Source organism: Phacochoerus africanus, chromosome 1 (genome assembly GCF_016906955.1).
Source record: "Phacochoerus africanus isolate WHEZ1 chromosome 1, ROS_Pafr_v1, whole genome shotgun sequence".
Classification (NCBI taxonomy): Eukaryota; Metazoa; Chordata; class Mammalia; order Artiodactyla; family Suidae; genus Phacochoerus; species Phacochoerus africanus.
In genome coordinates, this window is record NC_062544.1 from 201,791,360 (window position 1) to 201,815,701 (window position 24,342).

The 24,342-nt window shown below is 42.9% G+C and overlaps 1 protein-coding gene across 1 annotated transcript in view; it reads right to left on the reverse strand.

The window, feature by feature from the left end:
• Nucleotides 1–1,396: 1,396 nt before the first annotated feature.
• The window catches only part of KLHL6 (kelch like family member 6), a 58,388-nt gene continuing 35,442 nt past the window's right edge, over nt 1,397–24,342 (reverse strand). Inside the window, exons 3-7 of the mRNA XM_047787459.1 lie at nt 19,863–20,312; nt 11,510–11,747; nt 6,030–6,232; nt 4,345–4,558; nt 1,397–3,017 (exon numbers count right to left, since the gene is read on the reverse strand). Of these exons, the coding sequence (XP_047643415.1) occupies nt 2,716–3,017; nt 4,345–4,558; nt 6,030–6,232; nt 11,510–11,747; nt 19,863–20,312 (1,407 nt within the window). The 3' untranslated portion in view covers nt 1,397–2,715. The remainder of the gene's footprint in view (nt 3,018–4,344; nt 4,559–6,029; nt 6,233–11,509; nt 11,748–19,862; nt 20,313–24,342) is intronic.

Genomic DNA, 24,342 nt, shown 5'->3' on the forward strand with positions numbered 1-24,342 from the left:
GTCATGCTCACAAGCTCCAGAGCCCCTGACATCATCTTCTTGACCCATGACCTTAAACCTGACTTCCTCCTCCTCCTCCCTCAACTTCTTCCTCCCAGCCAGGGGTGCACTATTTATTCTTGGGACCTGCCTTGAGATCCCATCTGCTGTGCCAGGACGTCCCACACACCCTGCCCGACTCCTAGGGCCCTTTGTCTCTGGCTCATCTGGCACCAACCTGCCTCATCCCCATGCTGGTAGAATAGCTTATGACCGTTAACTCCCTGCAAACTAGATTTCAATTAATTGTTCATCTGAGAATAAAAATTTGATTTTATAGAGCTTCCATCTCTGGCTAGTGCCTAGAAACTTAAATACTGATGATATACAGCTACCTAAAAATGATTTGAACTTTTTTCTGTCCCTAAATGTTATAGACTGGAAGCTTCAAATGCAGAGCTCGGAATCTTCGTAGATGTATCTGTTTGCCAACCTATGCCATTACTGAGAACCTCTGCATTGAGGACCAGGTTTATAATGCAGAGATCCTAAATCCTTACTTTCCTAGCACAGGGTTGAACTGCTGATGGTCTGAAAATTTGCCAGCTGCTCCTATCAAAGGACGACTAGGACAAGGAGCACTCACTTTCTGAGGGGAAACTCTCTGTGTATGCCAGTGATGCTGTCATTGGATTTCCTCTTTGAGTGGTCTTTCCTGAAATTGTCTTTGAACTATGACTGATTTCTCCTGTAGCACATGAATGGTGATTGAAAAGAAAGACAAGCATGTAAACAATGGCCACACCTTTGACCTAAGAGCATAGCTTCCCAAAGAGACCACCTGGAAAGGCAATAAAGATCTGGATGCAATGATGCAACCTCATAACTTCACGTATATCTTGTTTTTCTCTAACTTGATGAAAAAAAATTGTAATATTCACCAGTGGCCTGTTTACCTGTTTACTGAGTGTTTCTAGGGTGGGGATTTGTCTTGTTCTTTGGTGTCCTTAAGGCTTGCCGAACATAAAAATCTCCTGGAATGTTTGCTGAATTGAAGTAGATTAAATTGTTTCAGTTGAGAGTTCAGTTAAGGTCATCAGTGTTCATGAATAATTGAGGTATGTGCTATAACATTTCTACAAATATTTTCCCATCTCACTTTCCATAGCAGGGAGCTGAACTCTCACACCTGACTCTAAGGCACAGAGCTTTTCACACAGCAACATGCATTTATATTTATCCTCAACAACCTAAGCATAAATAGAAATCTCAATTGTAATGTTCCAAGTCTTTTTCATATGCTTTGAACTGTAGCTCCTTCTAACCATAACTTTTTTATGAAAGTTAAATTCACTATCAACTCTAGTATCTCTACCTTCTCTAACTGCTAGGAAACACAAGCACAATATGGCACATCTGACATGAAATAAAATGCTATATAGAGAGATTTGAAATCACATGATAAAAATAAAGGACATTAGGTAATGCAGTTACTATGTTGTTACCATTGTTGTTGCTTTTTAAGTACAGCATATGAAACAGGATCTCTTAATCTGTTTCTCTAATTTGGGGATTAGAATGAATTTCCAGTGAGCTCATTTGAAAGCTCTGTCTCTTGGAGTGAAGGACAGATTCTGTTCTTCGAGTCAACATTGTGCCAAGTCGATTCAAAAATCAAATAGAAGGGATTAAAAGGATCCTGAAAACAGAGCTTCCAAGAGGGTGTGGTCATAGGAACACAGACCCAAATCACTGATTAAAAAGTGGAAAGTATACTGTCAGGGTCATTTCTCAGTGGCCAGCAGTGTAAGGATACTTACATTAGAAAAAAAAAAAAAAAAACACTTATTCTGAGGCTCTGGAAAAACCTTTTCTACATTGTAAAACAACTGTTGGACATTAAGAAGCCAGGGACTGGACCGTGCTGAAGGTACCATTCTGCCTGGCAATGACAGTTCCAGTCTACAGTGGGCCTCCTGGGATCATAAAAAATAGAAGCTTTTAATGGGGAGGACAGAAGTCTTTCACATCTTTCATAGCAAACAGATCTTCTCGGACCCATCTCCCGGAACTGTCTGATGGAAGAACATGTGAGACGCTCCTGACAAGAAACCGGAGGTTCCCACACCAAAGTTTCCATATCATTTAAATGTAAGGCAAAAAAGAAAAGAAAAAAGAAACACCTTTACTTCCCTGCTTTTCTGAGTAAATCCTTTAGCAAACTTATCAGAACAAAAAATGATCTGGGTTCCGATCTCCTGCTTTGAGATAGGCAGCACGACAAAACCCGCACTGACTTTTGAAACTGAAAGATGTGGGTTTGGGCTCTTGGCTTAGCTACCTGCAATCTGAGTGACCTGGGGCAAAGCACTTAGTCTCTCTTAAAACTCCGTTTCCTCACCTGTAAAACAGGAGTGCTAACATTCAGTCACCAGGTCACTCTGCTGGTTAAAGGCATTGGTATACAAAAGTGCCTGGCACAGAACCTGGTATAGGACAAGTGGGATTTGAATGTTAAATATTACTCTTCTTCCCTCCTGAGGTAGGTCTCACAAACATTCCTGGCTGGTCTCAAGTGTCCCAAGGCTGTGACTTCCAAGGAGTCCCCATGGGGAACCACAGTGAGCCCCCTGATGTATGGCCTGTAACTCAAGCCCTGTTTGCTGCTGAAGTGGGTCGAACACCGGGGAGAGTGAGCAGGGCTCCCCACATGGCTCCGCCTCCACACTCCTGTGGTTAAACCGAAACAGCTCCAGGCACAATCCTTCGGATGTGGGTATATGACTTTCTGATGGTGACACTGCCGTGGTGCGACACCCCCCGAGGCAGGACGCACTCTTCTGTCAGTTTCTGGGCCTCAGGGTCCCAGCACAGCACTGTGGCGATGACCTCGTTCTTCTCGTCCCGCCCCCCAGTGATATAGAGCCGGTTGTTGCAGGGCGCGATGCCGCAGCTGGCCCTCTCGTGGCTGAGCTGGGTCACCAGGCACCAGCTGTCCTCCAGAGGGCTGTAGGCGTACAGGGCTCTCATGGCCCCTCCTGAAGAGGGAAGGAAACACTGTGAGCATCTCACGATTTTTCTGGTTTTCTTCCCCATTAACCACTGAAACTCTACTTCTGGTTAGGTCAAGTCTGCCATCTCGCCAATAGGACAAATAGATTCATGGCTCTCCAGAAAGCCCAAATGGATAACTAGGGGGAGGAAGTCTCATGCTGGAAACACTTCACAGCCTTTTAAACTCTACAGCCAGGTTCTAAAGGACATCTGGCTTCACATGGCTGCCAAAAATATACCCTAAGACTGCTCCCTGGAAGAAATACCACCTGGTGTATCAGGTAAACCCAGCTCATAATCCCAGCTGTGCCACTTTTTGATCTGTAACCATGAGCACCAAGACCATGGAGGTTATAAGAAATCATAAGACCCATGCACAAAAAGCCCCTGGTACATAGAAGTCTTGCATTGTATTGATATACATGGCAGTGACTAGTCTTGCATTGTATTGATATACATGGCATTGTATTGATATACATGGCAGTGGTAGCACCTCTTTGTAAACTAGGCGTGACCTGGGACACCAGTCCAAGTGACCCGTCTTGAGATTAGACCTCTGAAGCACAGTCATTACACGGACCATAAAGACAAAGGAAACCTGAAGCAAGGGAGAGAAGGAGCTTTGCTTTAATCTGTTCCCATACTTTACATCCAGGAAGTCTTCTCCGATTAGTTCTTATTTGCTGAATATTGTATATTCTTAATCCTGGCTGCACATTAAAAACATCTTGTACTGTTGGCCAGCATCCTTCTTTTTACTCTGATATCATTGGTCTGGACACACCCCAGCTACCCATATTTTTGTAAAAAGCTCCATAGATCATTCCAATGACTAGTCAGGGTTGAGAGCCATCATCCTGAACAATAACATGCCAACTGCGGCCTGGCTATTCAGGCTTTCCTTCCAACTAAATGCAACCTTTCGGAGGCTCCAAAGCAAGTGTGGAGAATAAAATTCCCATGAACACAAAATAAGACATAATCATAGCTACCATTTATTGGACACTTATACTGTGCCCATTTCAATTTCTGGGCATTGCTAAGACTTACAACACTCTTTGTTCCCATATCAACTTCTGGCTTCTCCCCTGGGCCCCATCATCCATCTGCTTTGTGTGTCTCCTAAATGTGGCCTGTTCCTGTCTCCAGGACTGCAAGGTAAATTCCACCAATCCTCATCTTCTCTTCTTTCTCAGCCCCACCCACATCACCTAGGAATTGGAGCCTGCTCAGGAGGGCCTTGTGTGATCTCCAGGCATAGCTGCATGGGTGGCAGACCTTGGTTAAATAAGAAGCCATTTGCTCACTTACCAACCACATAGATACGGTCCCGGAAACTCACTGCATTGATGCATTTAGCCTCTACTGGCATGGCCGACTTTAAATTCCACTTATTAGTTGAAGGGTCATAACACTGAGTCTTGTCTGTGGCCAGTTTCCCATTGGGCCCTCCCCCAATCACATAGAGCTTCTTCTTATGGCTGGTGGCTGCGAAGGAACTGACGTGGACAAGGAGAGGCGCGGCCTGCAGAGGCACAGGGCACCAGGAGAAGCTGTCAGTCACAGTGCCCAGATTGCTGCAGTGGCTCAGAGGACACAGGCTAGGAGCCAGGGGACACAAGCCTGGGCATCCTTTGCCTGAAGTCACAAGGCCTGTGGGCTTGACTCCCCTTGAGACAGAGAGAGGATCACAGCACACATTTCCCACCCTCCCTCCACGCTCCGGAAGCTTTCAGCCTATTTCTCCCAGAGTCCAGCTCTCAGGGAAAGAGGGCTATAGACAGGAACAAGTGTTTATACAGATGAAACCAGACAATATTGGAGGAGAATGCATTCTCAGCCATATTCATATGTTCCTTCATTCAAAAAAAATACTTACTGAGTGCCTGCTATGTGCTAGGTATTATCCTGGGTGCTTATAAGGGTTTCTGGTGGCTATAGGTAAGCAGACGCTCCCATTCTGGGGCAATATACAGATTTGAGGATTAAGCCAGACTTGTACTTTCACCCTGTGAACCCTAGGGCACTAAAGGGGACTTTCAAGAGTCATTGACATGACTCTCTTGGGTCATGGAGCAACTTTGTGATGGGACTTGATAAACTGAGATCTTGGGTACACCCCATAAATATTAAGGGCTCCCTATAAAGTTCTTTTCAAGTTAACAGATCTTGGCTGGATGCCATAATGATGTGGCTACCTTTGCTTGTGTGTTTGATGATGCTTAACACTTCCCAAAGCTGGACCATGGTTTGACATATAGTCTGATAAGAAGAAGGAAAAATTTGAAATTGGGACTAATCTGAGAATATAGAAAGTGAGGTCACCTTATCTGAGTGTGTGTGTGTAACATGAGATCTACCCTCTTAACAAATTTTTAAGTGTAAAATGTAGTATTGTTATCTATAGGCACAATGCTGTTCTATCTCCAGAGCTGGTTCATTTTGCATAATTGAAACTTTATATCCATTGATTAGCAGTGGTTTGCCTTTTCCTGTGTATAATATACACCTGAGGTTGCACTGCTGAAGTATTGCATGCAGACATGTAAATGGTTCATCGTTAATAGGCAAATAAATAAGGGCCGACTTCTAAATACTGTCAAATGACTCTGTTTGGTTCAACAAACAGTTTAGTCAAGAGATCCCTGTGCTCAGTGTGGAGAAGACAAGGACGGATGGTATCTGAGGAGACAAGAGTCTCTCGGGCAAGACATACAGACCAAGACAGGATCAAGCCTCCCCTCTACATCTGGGGTTCTGGCCAGGATAGGATAGGTAGCCACATAGAACTTCCCCACCTGAAGGGAAGTCATTTCTCTGACCTGATCAGCAATGCTAAAATGATGGTTCCTATGAGGAGGGAAGCTCAGAGACACCCAAAATGTTCTCAGTGGGAACAGAGAGACCAGAGAGTAGCCATATACCTACACTGACAGATACCTTTCTTTAAAACTTTGAAGCAATAATACAGAGCTACTCATTGAAATAATCTATACCTCTGACCAGCAGTTGTGGAAGGGGTCATAGGTCTCCACGTTGTTGATCCTCTGCAAGCCGTCGAAACCTCCGATCACGTAGACCTTGCCCCCCAACACCACCATCTTATGCCTCCAGCGGCCTATGTTCAAATACTCAATTTGAATCCATTTGTTGATTGAAGAATTATATTTCCAAACATCGTGCTGTGTTTCTTTGCCACCTAGAAGACACACAGAGCATTTAAGAGACCACCAGGTACGTCAGAGATATAGCTTCTCCCATAATTTCCCCTAAGTGTTAAATTCCCAAGCCGGCACCAACTCCTGACCCCAGCCCCCAACAGAAATCATGAAGGTGTATGAGGTGTGGTTGGGGAGACGGAGTCAACACAGGGACACAGGGAGAGATGATGTAAGGCTGGGGTGAATCATAAACCCGGCTGTGCTGTGAGAGTTCAGAGCAGAAGGGCCTGAGTGAGCTGCATCCAGAAAAGGCTTCAGGGAAGTGGCACCCAAATCTACTTAGCTGAGTGGGGACCGGCAGGAACCTGGACTCAGTGTTTGTGCAGCCGAGGGAGGGAAGTCAGGTAGGACAGGTAAAGCGGACAATTCCCCACCAAGGTAGGGAAAGTAGGGCCTTGACCAGCGGCCAAATTAGAAAGCAGCTTAAGTTCTACAGTTGCCTAGTCAAACAAATACAAACCTGGAAAAATCACCACGAAATCTTACAAAATCCTCTGGCCTCATATATCTGATCTATATAAAAAGAGAAGTTGGACTTACCCTATTTTGAAATAATTTCTATTGGAATAGAATGAGATGTTCACAATAGATCATTTGAACTTTTTTTTTTCCCACATGTGCAGCTTAAGGAAGTTCCCAGGCTAGCAGTCGAATCGGAGCTACAGCTGCTGGCCTGCGCCACAACCACAGCAACACAGTATCCGAGCTGTGTCTGCGACCTGCACCACAGTTCACAGCAACGCTGGATCCTTAACCCACTGAGCAAGGCCAGGGACCGAACCCTTGTCCTCACGGATACTAGTTGGGTTCATTACTGCTGAGCCACAATGAGAACACTATACAATAGATCATTTGAGAGTAAGCTGGTAAATATTTTTTTTCAAAATGACACAATAAACAGAAAATACATAATTCAGTTAGGAAGAGAGACCAAGACAAAGGAGAACTTTTTTTGTATGACTTTCATAAAATATTTTAACAACCTCGTATTTCCATTGCCCCATCAGCATAGGGTACTACCCACTTCTTGAAACAAAAGATGTACTTTTCGGACTCATGAGTGTGGACTATTATGGAAATGACTATCTCTGATGATGCTCTGTGTCACAGGTAAGTGTTTGGCAAAGGTGGAGCCTAGAAATGGGATTCCTAGGTCAAGGCTATGTGCACTTTGAGCTTTTACAGGTGCTGCCAAAGGGCCTTCCAAAGCTGTCCTGGATGATCTGCCCCCACCCACAGCAGATATTAGGAGGGGTTTTTGGGTTGGTTTGTTTTGTTTTTTAGCCTGACGAACAAAAATGATGTTATAGTTTCGTTCTCCCCAGCTACTAGGGAGACTGAGCTTCTTCCTCTTCTGTGATTTGTTCGCTCATATACTTTAACCATTTTGGGGAGGGTGTGTGTGTACCTTTTAGAGGTCTCTGTTCAAAGCACAGTGACATTGATCCCATTTAGGTAGTGTCCAAAATTATAAAATAACTACACACTTTCAAAGAAATATATGCAAACTTTATTAAAAAGGGAAAAAACCTACAGTTTTTACCTCAGGATGTAAAAGAAGACCTGATTAACTGGGCAAGCATATCGTGTGCACACATGAGAAGACGTTACTGCAAAGATGTCAACCTTCCCCAAGTTAATCTATGTATCAGGTGCCTTCAGAGCTTCTCATGGATTTTAAGACATAAAGTGACCATTCTAAATTTCATTAGGAAGAATAGATTTGGAAACATATCCAAGAAACTTTTGAAAAAAAAGAAGAATGAGTAGAGGGCTTTCCCTAGCAAATATCAAAATACACTAAAAAGCTATGATAATAAAAATAATGTGGTCCTAGTGTAAGATGAGACAAACTGATCAATTAAAAACAAGAGTACAGAAAGACTAAAAAGATCTAGAGATCATTAAATAAATGGTATTAGAACAACTCGCTATTCATTTGGAGAAAAATTAATTTAGATCCCTATTTCACATTACATTTAAAATTCAAATGTAAGTGCTATAAAAGTAACTGGAGAGTATATACAAGAAGATGTTAATGATCTCGAGGTGAGGAGGGGCTTTCTAAGCATGACATGAAACCTAGACTCATATAGAAAGGGGAGTAACTATAGAAAATACAAAGTTAAAAGATAACCACTGTCTGGAAGAAGGTATTTTCAATACAAATAGCAAAGGATATATAATAAGAACTCCAAAAATTAATAAGAAAAAGACAAACAATAGAAAAACAAAGGGTAGTTTGTTTGTTTGTTTGTTTGTTTTAGGGCTGTACCCACAGCATATGAAGGTTCCCAGGCTAGGGGCAGAACTGGAGCTGCAGCTGCCAGCTTATGCCACAGCCACAGCAATGAGGGATCAGAGCCATGTCTGCAGGCTTCTCCACAGCTCACAGCAACGCTGGATCCTTAACTGACTGAGAGGGGCCAGGGACTGAACCCACATCCTAATGGATACTAGTTGGGTTCGTTACTGCTGACCCACAATGGGAACTCCAACAAAGGGTAGTAACAGATAATTAAAAAAAAAAAAAAAAGATACATTAGCTAATAAATATATGACATACACCCAACATCATTAATGATCCAAGAATATAAATTTAAACATTCTACTCTGTTAAAAATATAATTGAGTTCCCATCATGGCTCAGTGGTTAACGAATCCGACTAGGAACCATGAGGTTGCGGGTTCGATCTATGGCCTTGCTCAGTGGGTTAAGGATCTGGCATTGCCGTGAGCTGTGCTGTAGGTTGCAGATGCGGCTCGGATCCCACGTTGCTGTGGCTCTGGTGTAGGCCGGCGGCTACAGCTCCGATTAGACCCCTAGCCTGGGAACCTCTATATGCCGTGGGAGCGGCCCTAGAAAAAGGCAAAAAGACAAAAAAAATTAATTGATAATAAGTAAGGATGTAGAATATGAGCACTATCATTCATCATTGGTTGAACTGGAAATATAAACTTTCTGGAGGACGATTTAGCAATAGCTACAAAAATTCTAAATTTATGCATCTTATGACCACTTTCAGGAATCTCTCCATATGGTAGCAGTTCATATATATATGAGTGTGTATGAAAATGCCTATTGCAGTATTTTTTCCAGTGGGAACATAATAGTTGAAAAAAATTATAGTTCATTCACCCAATAGCCAGCCCTGCAGCTGGTGACAAGATCAACAAAACAATCCTCACAATAATGATAATGATGACCAATATGAACTCTCATCATTATGCTGTGCTTTTCATGTATTATATCACTTAGCACATATAATAGATGCATTATACTAACATGTAATGATGTCCAGAAAAGATTGTCAATTGAGTACAAGTTTCTGTGGATTTAATTGTGTATAACAATTATGCTTTCATGTATTTCCTGTATCATTTTTTAAAAAGACAACAACAAATTGAAGACGGGGAAAAGGCAAGCTGCAGAATAAAAGAAAGAGTGTAGTTTATGTGGCAAGGACTGACCATGATTACCAAACCTGTCTTTTCCTCCTGGGCACATGGCTAAACTACATTTCCCAGCCTGGCTGCAAGGGACAGTTTAGCAATAGGTACAAAAATTGCAGGGGGAAGTGGAGGTACAGGTGGGGGGGGGCATGTGGCTGGTTCTCGCCAATAGAATGTGGGCAGAATGGATGTCTCATGTCCAGACTGAGGCTGTTGTGAGCAGGTGTGCCTTCTCAACTTGTTTGGTTCCTCTCTTCCTGCAAGGAACCAAATTTGAAGGCCATGTAGATGTGGAAATAACCACATCATAAGATGGAAGAAGCGTAGGTCCCTGAATGATTGAGTGGAGCACCCCCTCAATGCTCACATACTATTGTGATAATTCATTGAGATTTAGGGTTTGTTACAGCAGCTGGCATTATTTACTATAAGACAGTACAAAACCACTTTTGTTAAGGATTTTAATGGAACAGAGAAATTACATATTTTATCTTACACTCCCAGTATTGCTTAAATCTTCTACAGCAATTAAAAATATTTCTACAAGATAAAAGAAAGCTAAAACCTGGTCTATGATATTAATATACTCAAAGAAGAACTGACCTGCCCTTTATTTTGGAGGAGACCAGCTCTGGGAAGAATCTCTTCCCAAAACAGGTTCAGATTAGAGAAAGCCTCCAAGGGAAGGGATGTTTGTCTTTTCTCTTGGATCCTCAAGAAGAGCTGGGTGGCTTTCAATGATATGGGAGAGCATGAGACTCAGAGAACCCGGACTGGAATCCTGCCTGGCACTTACCAGTGTATGACTTTAGGTCATTCCATACCTTTTGGAGCCTCAGTTCTCTCCATTTATAACCTGGAGATTAATCACCTACCTTACAGAGCCGATGTGAGAGGCAAACACCAAAGTATAAATTCATCTACTATGCGATAAAGATGGTGGAGACTATGTCATTTAATAAATATTTACCAAGCATTTACTATGTACATACACAGAGCTAAGTATTGGGAATAGAGTATTGACTCATGAATTTAAGGACATATATGAGAAAAAGGCATAGAGCAATGATAAAAATTAAGCAAACAACTTAGAAGTAAGAAATGAAAAAGTACTGGATGCTACTGGAGCATCTAAAAGTAAGACCTGAGTTCCCATCATGGCTTAGTGGTTAACAAACCCGACTAGCATCCATGAGGGCATGGTTTGATCCCTGGCCTCGCTTAGTAGGTTAAGGATCCGGCATTACCATGAGCTGTGGGGTAGATTACAGATGTGGCTCAGATCCCATGTTGCTGTGGTTGTGGTGTAGGCCAGCAGCTATAGCTCCGATTTGACCCCTAGCCTGGGAACCTACATATGCCGCAGGTGCAGCCCTAGAAAGACCAAAAAAGACAATACATAAATAAATAAATAAAATTAAGACCTAATAAACTTGAGGGGAGGGGTCAGATTTGTATTCATTACTGTATTCCCAGGGCCTAGCTTGGTGTCAGATGCCTGTAGCAGACACCAAATAAACTCCAGTGTCACTTTCCTTCTTCCTTTTCTATGAAGAACTGGACCTGTCTGCCTGTTCCCTCAGTTCCTAGTACAATACTGCTCAAGGGTGAGGGTTCATTCAGTAATAATTCACTCTCCAAAATAAGACCAACTGAGCACCTGGTTTCCATATCCTGATCCAGTCAGAGCTAGATCACTGCCAAACACAGTAATTCTTCTAGGACAGTTCCCTGCTCTCACTCATGATCATGAACGTGGTCCTTTGGGGGGCTGGCTTTGGCATCAGGTGGCTTCCACTTACCTGAGATGTAGACCTCATTTTTTAATGTCACGCATGCAAACTCCACCCACTTCTTATTCTCACTGTCCAGCTCATGCTCTGTCATGGGGAGCTTGGCCACTTCCAGGCGGCTGCGTCTCAGGGGGTCCAGGCAGGTTACCTCTGCCACAAACCGTTCATCCTTCGTGCAGCCACCAATGATCATGAACACCTCGGACTGGAACTCATGCATCCTGGGCTTGGTGCGCTCTGAAATGATCTGGAAAACCAATGGGAGTGCATAAAAGCAGAATGAACAGCACAGTGGTTCTGAGCTCAGGCTATGGAGCCAGAGGAGCAGAGCCCAATTCCCAACTCTGACACCATATGACCATGTGACTTTACCTCCTTGAACCTCAGTTTTGTCTTCTGTATAATGGGGATTTTAACAGTAATAACCTCATAGGTTTGTTGTGACAATTAACTAATATACTTAGTGTACTTGGCTCAAGATTAACTGAGATAATATATTTAGTATACTTGGCTGATAGGTACTCAATGAAGGTTATCTCTTACAGATTTTGCTACTTTTTAAGGAGTTCAGTCTGTTTATCATCAAATGCACTTCCTGCCTCTTCCCTCTTGCCTGGTCAGACGCATTGAATCCTGAAATTTCATTTATACTTTCCCATGGTTTCAATTTCTTGATGATACCCCAGACTTTGCTTACTACCAGGCTTCTTCTGGAAGAGAAGTTCTGGCAGTGGGCACATAAGAACATCTACAGACTTAGGAGAAAAGAACCAAAAGGGAGCAGAATGTGGCCAGGGAGATGGGGAACTGGGTCCCAACATCAAGCATATGACCCTTCAGAGCCTTGAACTAGCAAAGAAATTCACACCATGGATATTTGTACTGGGCTGAAAACAGAAGTTTGGAGTCAAATACACCAGAGTTCCGTCTTGGTTTCACCACCTATGGCCATGTGACCTTGGAGAAGTAACATAATCTGTATAAATGCTTATAATCATTCTGATGTCACTAGGTCACCTGAGCCTTCATGAGGTAGTGGCGTCGAGGGATGAGCAGGGTGCCTGGCACAGGCATGACCCTCAATAGCTAGTCATGGCAATAGGAGTGTAGGGAATGTCCTATTGATGTTATTAAGGAAAAGGAAGGGCTGCCTTCCTGGTTCCATCCATCCCCTGGCCTTGATGGGGAAAGTTCTGCGGCTGTGATGATGGGAGAGGCAGCACCCATTTCCCACATGGCCGAAGCAACTACATTTTCCTACAAGGTTAACCTGACCTAACAGACTTTGGACTTTTGATCTTTCCCACAGATGGTTACAGTTGTAAAGAATGAGCCCACAATCGGCAAAATCAATCAATGGTCACATGTAATCAGACAAGCCAACACCCAACCTCTATTGTCCCATAAGAGAGTTTGTTTTTCTGTGCCAGAGAGTCATATACAATCAACTTTGCATCCTCAATTCTTTTTTTTTATGATTTTTATTTTTTTCCATTATAGCTGGTTTATAGTGTTCTGTCAATTTTCTGCTGTACAGCATGGTGATCCAGTTACACATACATGTATACATACTTTTTTCTCACATTATCATGCTCCATCATAAGTGACCAGACATAGTTTCCAGTGCTACACAGGAGGATTGCATCCTCAATACCTGAGGCCACACCATGGCCATAAAAATCTTTGGCAGGGCTCTCCTCTGCGGATCAACAGAAAGGAGCAGGGATGTATGTGGCAGGACAAATCCTGGGCAATGGATTGAGCCTGAGGGCACTGACAGTGGAAAGCCAGCTGGGATAAGGGGAAGAGGGGACCATGAAGTACCAAATTGGCAGGGGAAGATGGAGCAATGAGTTGGCATCAAATAAAACGCTGCCACTCTGAAATTTCTACCTCCAGCTACCAGCCCTGGTTCCTGCTTCTGAACCTCTCTTCCCCATAGCCGAAGTGCACCTCCAATACCAAGCTGGGCCTCTTTCAGGGAGCGTTTAGGGATTATAAGGTGATAATTAAAGAACATCACTAGCCTCCCAGAACTGGTTCCCTGTAACTCTTACTCTAATTCCAAAAGCCAGGTCTCAGTCTCCACTCTGCCTGCTCTCCTGCATCAATAGTCTGCTGGCTAGCAGGGACCCAACTAGCTGTGACCTTATTCTTGACTCCCAGGGCTGGTATCCTGGTCCAGAGTCCTGGCCTGTAGAAGACTTTTCTCCTGCAAACTAAAACCCTGCGTTCCTGCCTGCTGTCTGAATCTCCCCATAGTATCTGTCCTTGATTTCCCTTTCCACTTCCCCAATCACTTACCCTGTAAGCCGCTTGACATTTTCTTTTTCTTTTTAGGGCGGCACCCACGGCATATGCAAGTTCCCAGGCTAGGGGTCGAACTGGGGCTGCAGCTGCCAGCCTACAGTATAGCCACAGCCATGCAGCATCCAAGCTGTATCTGTGGCCTACACTTCAACTTGTGGCAACGCAGGATCTTTTAACCCACTGAGCGAGACCAGGGATCGAACCCGCATCCTCATGGATACTTAGTCGGATTCTTAACACCTTGAGCCACAATGGGAACTCCATTTGACATTATTTTCAACCTTACTTTATTCTTTTCTTCAGGAAACCACCCTCGCCTTTCCACACATGTTTCCATAGTCCTGAATTTCCCCATCCCAGCACTTTTCATCTTCCATGTAATTTACTCTGAAGTCCCCAATGGCAGGGACAGACCTTTTCTTCAGTAGATCCTCAGAACAAAGAACAGTGCCTGGTGGGTTTTTCCATAGTGGCTCAGTGGAAATGAACCCGACTAGTACCTATGAGGACACAGGTTCAATCCCTGGCCCCACTCAGTGGATTAAGGATCTGGCACTGCCGTAAACTGTGGTATAGGCTGCAGATGAGGCTCTGATCCAGCATTGCTGTGGCTGTGGCATGGGCCAGCAGCTATAGCTCTGATTCAACCCCTAGCCTGGGAACTTCCCTGTGCCATGGGTGCAGCCCTAAAAAGAAAAACAAACAAACAAACAACAACAAAAAAAAGAAACAAAAAAACAGCAAAAAAATAACCATAACAACAACAAAAACAGTGCCTGAAGCTTGTGGGTTTCCTTAGATGTTGGCTGAATGAATGAATGGGCAAGTAGAGTACCCGGGATTTAATCAAGATTGTTTTCTCTAGTCTAGGTCATAATGGTAAGGAGCCTTTACCACACCCCCAAGAAATGCCCACCTCCTGGCATTTACATCCTATGTTGTTCCCTCCATATTGTTCCTGGGTTGGGCTCTGTGCCAGTAGATATACTGTAACTTCTGAAATTAGATTATGAAGGCACTAACAGCTTCCATCTTGATTGTTCCCTCAGTCTTTCTTGAGTCATTTGCTCTGGGGGAAGCCAGCTGCTATAGAGAAGCTCAAGGGGCAAGAAGCTGGGGCTTCTAGCCAACACACGGCAAGGAAATGACACTGGTCAATAATTCTGTGAGTCAACTTGAAAGTAGATTCCCAGCCCCCTTTGAGCTTGACTGCAGCCCCAGCCAACAGCATGACTGCAACAGAAGGACCCTGAGCCAGACCACCCAGCTAAATCACTCCTAGATTCCTGACACCTGTGAGATAATAAATGTTTGTTGGGACAATTTGTTGCACAGCAATTGAAAACTAATAAAAGTTATTTAGTTGACAGGATTGGCTGGGTATTGAGATCTGCCTTGTAACTTGGCACCACAGAACTGCCAAGTGGTGGCACCATAACCAAATTGTAAGTTCAGCTACATTCTGCAAAATATTAACCTCAAAGGTATGACAAATGCTAGTCTGAAGTCAGTGATGTGCATTTGTTGCAGTCACAGGGAAGTGTTTGCCAATGAACTGCATGCGATAATCAGGCTTAACCAGTTTACTTTCATATTGTTTACAATAGAACAAACAGCTGTACCTTACTGATTATTCGTTGTCCACAGAACCTATATGAGAGGACCAAACAGAAGAAACTGCCTCAACAAAGCTGTCCTCAGGGGTGAGCTTCTGTCCCTCTATCCTCAGGAATGATCCTCCTAATGCCACACATATCAGAGCAGCCTTTAGATCAAGTTCTTCCTGGAAATTTTGGAGGCATTGAAATGAAGGGGCAACTTGCTCTGCCCCAAAAGACCTCTCCCACTAAAGGTACCAGCTATTACTCCTAAATCAAAGGTAAACTGACATTTGCTTTTAGGGTTCTAAAATTCCCCTCTGCCACCAAAAAAAAAAAAGCTTAGAGGAGGGAATAAGGTTAAAAGGGAGAGATAATGATAGGACAAGTAGGGTTAAGTTTGGAAAAGGAAGATTAAGAGGAGACATCTGTTCATTACAACAATGGCATCAAGAATAAGGCCAAGATCATACAAGCAGTGATAAGAAAGGGAGTTTCAGGGAATCAACTAGCAATGAGACCCAACTCAGGAATCATAGTGATTGGTTGGTTCAATTACCTAGATTATAAAATGAGGATGAGAGGAGTTCCCTGGTGGCTCAGTGGATTCAGAATCTGGCATCCATGCTGTGTCTTGGGTCACTGCTGTGGCACGGGTTCAATCCCTGACCTGGGAACTTCTGCATACCGCAGGCGTGGCCACAAAAATAAAATAAAATAAAAATAGAATAAAATGAGGATGTGAAAGTGCCCTGAGCAGAATTTGGGGCAATAAGGCAACAAAAAACTAGGACACACTGAAAAGAGAGATTTTTTAACCTCAGAGAAAGAAAGTGCTTAATTGTGGGAAATAGAGTACCATAAAGGAAGTGAGTGAGAACAGAACAGTCTTTGTTTGTGGGGGCACTTATCATGTGCCAGACATTGCGCTTGCATATCTCATTCATTATCTTACTTAATTCTCAAAACCATTCCATCAGCTGGTGGGTGTTACCATCCCCATGTTACAAAGACTGAACCTTAGAGCGGCTAAGTAGCTTGCCCAAGGTCACACTGTAGGTAAATTGTGCAATCAAGATTAAAACCCAGATCCACCTGACTGCAAGCCCAATTTCCTGACACTGGGGACTTTTCTAGTTATTAAATTATCTCTCTTCCTAAATCCAAAACTTATAATCCCACTCCCCACCCCACTGCAAATACAAGCTTAAGAGGAGCAATTTTGCACAAGACATAGTAGGGTCATTTTATATAAGTGGAAAGCCTCTATCACCTGCATTTCAGGGAGTTAGAAAATGGGAAGCAGAAACAATAACAGCCAAAATGTTAAAGGTATAGGCGATTAAGACTCTATACTTTAATTTTTTTTTGTCTTTTGTCTTTTTAGTGCCACACCTACAGCATATGGAGGTTCCCAGGCCAGGGGTTAAATCAGAGCTGCAGCCGCTGGCCTACCCCACAACCACAGCAACTTGGGATCTAAGCCACATTTTGACCTACAGCTCATGGCAACACCGGATCCCTAACCCGCTGAGCAAGGCCAGGGATCAAACCCACATCCTCATGGATACTAGTCAGGTTTATTAACCACTGAGCCATGATGGGAACTCTAAGACTCTGTACTTTAAATGCTGAACTGAGAGCAGTTGCAGAGACTGACTTTGTCTTTAAGAATATGAGGGCTTTCCCAGTGCTGAGCCACCTGCTGGTGACCCATATAACCAGCATAGGATCCATGTGGTTGGCCAGTCTTCCTCCAGCAGTGTACTCATCACCCTGAATTTGCTTAGTGTCTGTCTTCGCTGAAAGACCATAAGTTGGTAAGGCAGAGACCGCTTTGTGGTGCCCAGTGCCATACCTGGCATATAGTTGGTGTTCAGAATTTATTGTGAAGAATGAAAGCATAGCATATTAAAATATATAGAATGTTGTTAAAGTAGAACTTAGAGGGAAATTGATAGCACTGGTGACAATATTAGAAAAAAGAGAAAGATCTCAAATCAATGACCTTCATTTCTACCCTAAGAAACTAGAAAAAGAAGAGAAAATTAAATCCAAAGTAGGCAAAAGAACGGAAATAATCAAGATTCAAGTAGAAATAAGTGAAATGGGGAGTTCCCGTCATGGCACAGCAGAAATGAATCCGACTAGGAACTATGAGGTTGAGAGTTCGATCCCTAGCCTTGCTCCGTGGGTTAAGGATCTGGCATTGCTGTGAGCTGTGGTGTAGGCCGGCAGCTACAGCTCCAATTAGACCCCTAGCCTGGGACCCTCCATATGCCGCAAGTGCGCCCCTAAAAAGCAAAAAAAGAAAAAAGAAAAACAAAAAAGAAATAAGTGAAATAAAAAATATAAAAACAAACAATAGAGAAAATCAAGTGAAACCATAAACTGGCTCTTTGAGAAAATCAATAAAATTGATAAACCTCTAATCAAACTGATGAGGAAAGAAAAGAGGGGAAACAAATTACCAATATCTGGAACAAGAGATGTAACATCATCACAGATTCTACAGATATTAAAAAGGATAATAAGGGAATACTGGGAACAACTTTATGCCCATAAATTCAGCAACTTCTATAAAATGGAAAATTCTTTGAAAGACACAAACTACCAAAGTTCACTCTAGAAGAAATAGATAACCTGAATAGCCTCCTATATCTCTATGTCTATTACTGAAATACAATTTGTAGTTTGAAGTTTAAAACCTCACACACACACACACACACACACACACACACGCACATACACAAAAACCCTGCTGGTTCTAATAGCATCACTGATAAATTCTACCAAATATTTAAGAATGTGTTTGCAGAGTACATAAATGATCATGAATCTGAGGACAACATAGAACTAGAAAAGGATACACAGAAAAGGGGTTCCAAGGGGATTCTTAAAGATGATTTGTAAGCTATTTTGGCTAAGACCTCTACAAATGGACTAGTGAAGAAGGCTTGGTAGCCAACCTAAGAACTATTGCATAGCGGCATACATGTGTGGGTGTTCATGTGTACAAACTCTATATCATTACTTTCTGGTTGTTTCATTCCTCTCTACTAAGCCTATTCTTGTCTTTATAAAGTTCTGAATATAACATTTCTTCAGGAATTATCAAGGAGAACCAGGTAGATACAAATGATAGGTTTTTTTTTTTTTTTTTCCTTTGTCTTTTGAGGGCCGTACCCACAGCATACGGAGGTTCCCAGGCTAGGGATCTAATCAGAGCTACAGCTGCCGGCCTACACCACAGCCACAGCCATGCCAGATCCAAGGCGTGTCTACAACCTAAACCACAGCTCACGGCAACGCCAGATCCTCAACCCACTGAGTGAGGCCAGGGATTGAAACTCATGGTTCCTAGTTGGATTCCTTTCTGCTGTGCCACGATGGGAACTCCTAAATGATAGGTTTATTTACCATCTTGGTACCTATTTATTCATTCAACAAGCATTAACCAATCACTTACTTCATATCAGGGACTCTCCAAGGTCTGGATGAAAAAAGTCCAACAAGATATATTTCCTAACTTAACAAATTCCCTGTCTACAGATATTTACAGATGAAGAATTCAATGGTTAACATGCAGTGGCTGGGGCTATGAGAGAGCAGGGGCTATGAGATTGAGAGGAGCCTCTGGAGAAGGTGATGCTTGAACAGAGCCTTGAAGCTAAAGCAGAAGTTATCAGATGAAGAAGAGAGAAAGAGGCATTTGAGCACCTCCTGATTTAGCCTAAAGGAAGAAAAGGCACATCCGCTTTGGGGAATTGCAAGTAATGCATTAGGACTGTAGCAAGAGAGAGAGGTTGGAGATGACACTAGAGCAGCAAGCAGGGGGCCAGTCTCTGAGAGTTTAGGCAGAAGTGTGGGCTTATCCTTAAAGTGCTTGGGTACCATTGAAGAGGCTAAGCCCAGGAGTGAAATTATTGGGCTTGAGTTTTAGATCATCAGGCTGGTAAGTTAACTGGAGGAAGGCCAGACTAGGAGCAGGAAGGTGAGTTCTGAGAAATTCAGGAAGGAAATAATGAGAGTCTGAACCTCAGAAATGTCAGAGGAGATTCAAGAGACTCTAGGTTTCCTCAGAGTGGGCAAACTGGGAAAGCAGCAGCCCTGTGAAATGCGACTGGACAGGGCACACTCCCTTCATGTGTGTGTCTCCCCCAACAACTTCCCACCCTCACACAACTGGCCAGAAGGAGGATGTGCCAGGCATGGTGCTGGGTGATTTCCAGATCTCACCTAGGTCTCTCAGCAGCTGTCTACCATGTAGCATATCCCCATTTTACAGACCAGAAATCCGGGCTTCAGGAACTGCCTGACTTAAACTATACACATATGGCATCATTTTCTTAATGTCCTAAGGGTTTGTGAGCCCATCTCACCTCCATCTCTGTGAGGTGTACTAACTCCTTCACTTCGCCGGTAATATACAGCATCTCTCATCATCAACTTACCTCATTGCCAGAAAGATGGTACATCCTAGCTTCCTGGAGTAGTGGGAAGACCTCCGGGCACTGCCTGATGAGAGGATCTGCTTCCACCATCTCCACAAAGTACCACGGGTCCAGAAGTGGCAAGCGCACGTTCTCCAGCACATAGGGCAGCAAGCAGAGTCGTTCTGACTGTTTGTGCCGGACCCAGCTCATCACAGTCTCAAACACCTGAGACTCCTCCGTCACATAAAGGTCATCACTCTTCAGGATGTGGTACAGAGTATCCACAGGAAGTTCAAGGAACTCCTCGGAGTTCAGAATCTGCACAAAGTTCTGGATAATGTAACTCTGAACCTGCTTCTTTAGACTGTCCAAGGAGTGTGTGTCTGCCAGCCTCAGTATCCCAACACAGTTTTCTGGGTTCAAGGCTTCTGTGAGGAAGCTGGCACAGGCATCCACCATACGCAGGAACTAAGAGAACAAAAGCGTGGCAAATCAGCCCAGAAAATGACTAGTCCACGAGAAGGTTTATCAGTAAGCTGTGTGCAGTAGCAAAAACCTAGAAACAACCCAAGCGACCCACAGTAGGGGACTAGGTAAATAAATGAAAATATATTCCTATGTTGACAGCTGTATGATCATTAAGAAAGCATGTTGTAGAAGAAAATTAAATGAGGGAGTTCCTGTTGTGGCTCAACAGAAAAGAATCCGACTAGTATCCATGAGGATGCTGGTTTGATCCCTGGCCTCGCTCAGTGGGTTAAGGATCCAGCATTGCTGTGAGCTGTGGTGTAGGTTGCAGATGTGGCTCAGATCCCAAGGTGCTGTGGCTGTGGTATAGGCTGGCAGCTGCAGCTCTGATTTGACCCCTAGCCTGGAAACTTCCATATGCCACAGGTGTAGCCCTAAAAAAATAAATAAATAAATAAATAAAAATTAAAATTAAATGACATGGAAAATGTTCATAATGTATTGAGTTGAAAAAATCCATTCACTGAGTCTTGATCAAGCATCTAAATTTAATTAGCAACTTACAGGAAATAGGAAAGAGGAACATGTTAAATGATGCCATGGGAATATAATCAGCAAGACCCAGACTGAAAGAAAATTTACAGAACAGTTTCTTCAACAAATACTTCAAAAGAAGAGAGAGAGAAGGGGGAGGGCAGAGCAGAGAGGGAAAGCCTAAGCATGAAAAGATATTTAAAAGATATTCAGGAGTTCCCATCGTGGCTCAGTGGTTAATGAACCTGACTAGGAACCATGAGGTTGCAGGTTCGATCCCTGGCCTTGCTCAGTGGGTTAAGGATCCGGTGTTGCCGTGAGCTGTGGTGTAGGTAGCAGATGTGGTTCGGATCCCGAGTTGCTGTGGCTCTGGTGTAGCCTGGCGGCTACAGCTCTGATTAGACCCCTAGCCTGGGAACCTCCATATGCTGTAGGAGCACCCCTAGAAATGGCAAAAACAAAAAACAAAAAACAAACAAACAAAAAAAAAGATACTTCAACCTACTACCAAGTATAAATATTATTTGGATCCCTGATTTAAGTAATTTTAAAATTCAGAGAAATGTTTACAATGAACAACATTTGGTGATATGAAGCAATTATTATTCATTTTAACTGTGGTAATGGTATTATAGTTATGTTTAAAGGAGACTCATCTTTTGGAGCTATATACTGAAATACTTTCAGGTGAAATGAGAAAATACTTCACAAAATCATACCTACCTTACGATGTTATTTTTATAAAGAAAAAATACATAGAGTATAGGCATAAAAAGACTGAAGGATATAAACCAAAAATTAACGATTGTTATATCTGTATATCAGGTATCTTAGGACAAATTATGCTGCAGTAACAAACAACCCTCAAATCTCAGGGGTTTTGAACAATAAATGTCATTTCTCACTCACATTACATGTCATTCATAGGGCTCTTCATTATGAGACCCAGGATAATGGAAGAGCCCTTAAATTTTATGTGCCAGTTTTGTGATAGAAGAAGATAAAAGATGGCAGAACCACTCAAAGGCTCTTAAAACTTTTTGCTCAGAGGTGATACATGGCATTTCCACTCACACTTAACTGGGAAAATTTGTTGTCAAGGCAATGATAATCCTCCCACAGAAACAGGTTCCATAGGAATGGATGGAATATACATATAAATAATATGACACCACACTCTGTAATAAGGCTATGCAATTTTTAAATTTTGTTTATTTATATACTTTTAAATCCTCTAAAGTGAATAAGTAACACTTTTTAATAAAAAATTAATTTGGAAAATTGATTGGCTTCCAAGTCTTATTTTTATTTTTTTAATTATTTATTTTTTGGCCATACCCACGGTATTTAGAAGTTTCTGGGCCAGGGATCGAATCTGAGCCACACCTGCAACCTACCCCACATCTGTGGCAACACCGGATCTTTAACCCACTGCGCCCGGCTGGGGATTGAACCCACGCCACTACAGAGAAAATGCTGGATTCTTAACCTGCTGCACCACAGTGGGAACTCCTAAGTCTTATTTTTATGTTATCATCATCCTCATAAGAATGAGTCCCTTGGAGTTCCCTTGTGGCAGAGCAAGTTAAGGATTCGGCATTATCACTGCAGCAGCTCAGGTCACTGCTATGGTATGGGTTTGCTCCCTGGCCCAGGAACTTCCACATGCCACAGGCATGGCCAAAAAATACACGTGTATGAGTGTATGTATGTATGTATGTGTGTATATATGCATATATGAATTCCATATGCATATATAGCACTTTAGGGCTTACAAAGCCCTGTCGTAGCCATTATACTATTTAATACTCATTTTACAGATGAGGTTTCTCAAATGCACCAACTAGTTCATTCTTATCTGTGGCTCTCTGGAGCTTATCTTTGAACAAGTCCAACCTCTTACCTTCCCTCCTAGTCCACTGGGCCCCTTATAGGGTCAAGTTCTCAATGTTCTTGATTTTCTCAACTAGAAGGATGGAAAGAGGGAGACAGAGGGTGCAGGGCCTGGGGGGGAGGGCTGGTCTGAAGACAGGGCCTGGTAAGAGTACTGATGGGCAGAACTTACTAGGGAGGGGTGCAGCCCGAAGGGGAAAAACTAATGACAGGAGCTGGGATGGCAGGGTTGTGGGGCCTGAAGGAAGCAGGCAGGACTGCTCTTGGAGGAGACCATATTGACTCAGACTTTGTGCTTCATTCCAGAGCATTCTAGGGGGGCACACATCCCTAATTGGGGGATCAATCCCAATTTCAAAATATGATCTTTCCACGTCAGACCACACTTTTCAATTATAAGTTTAGAAAACATTGATCTGAGGGTCAATGCTGGAAAAAGCCTAAATTCTGCTTTAGACCACCCTGTCTGCGGGCCCCAATTGCCTGCAGATCTGTTTCTCGCATGAGCAACTGTGGAAACAGTTGAGACTGAGAAATCTAACACCTGTTTGGTTGTTTGCAGATTTTCAGTTCAAAGAGTAAAAATATACAACCGAGACCAAAGCCTTGCTGAGCCCACAGAAGCTGTAACCAGAGCCGTATATGGCTCTGCCCACAGAGACATCCAAGAGGGCTGGAAAGAAACTCACATAGATGGCAGCCCTCAGAGCAAAACGGCAGGTACATCTTGGCAACATTTGCCTGAGAGATAGATGATATGAAAATCAAATAGATTTTCTAAATATGTAGACTGTGTCTGGGGAGCCACCTAAGAACCTGGTAACAGTGGTTGCCTCTGGGAAGGGGAACTGGTGGCTGGGGTCGGGGTGGAAAGGGAGAGTTACTTTCACTGTTTACCATTTTGTATTCCTTCCAATAGTGTGCCATGTGGAGGAATTGTCTATTTAAAATAAATGAAGTTTCCCACAAATAGAGAAAATACTAGAAGAGAATACACCAAAACGCTAGTAGTGGTTTTCTCTATTCCATTTTATAAGTCAAGTTATTCATTTGTTTTTGAGACATTGCCGAGACCAAGTTTTCTACAATGTGCATGAAGTTACTTTTAAAATCAGAAAAAATTACTTTCTTACAATTTCAAGTGCATAATGAGAAAATAAAATAAAATGTAAAATAAAATAAAAGAGCACCTACTACATGCCAGCCTTTTTATATTAACCAGCTCATTTGATACTTACAACACAATAAAGTAGATATGTATTATCATTCCTGTTTTGTAGATGAGGAAACAGATTCACAAAAGTGAAGTACTTTCTTCAGAGACTTTTATAATGGGAGGTAGAGCTAAAATGTGAAACAGTTTTATCTGATTCCAAAAAATGCGTGTTTTTACATTATTTCAAGTTGCCTGCAATCAAATAGCATGTGCACAGAACAAGGGCTTGGCAGATGCCAAGGTAATTTGCACACTTCACTGGAGAGCTCAGATGGTGTGATCTGCCCAGACTCAGGAAGGCCTGGCTGACAAGATACCAATTTCTTCCCCTGCATGATGACCACTGATGAGCAAAGAAGGGAATCAGGAAGGACAATAAAACCAAGG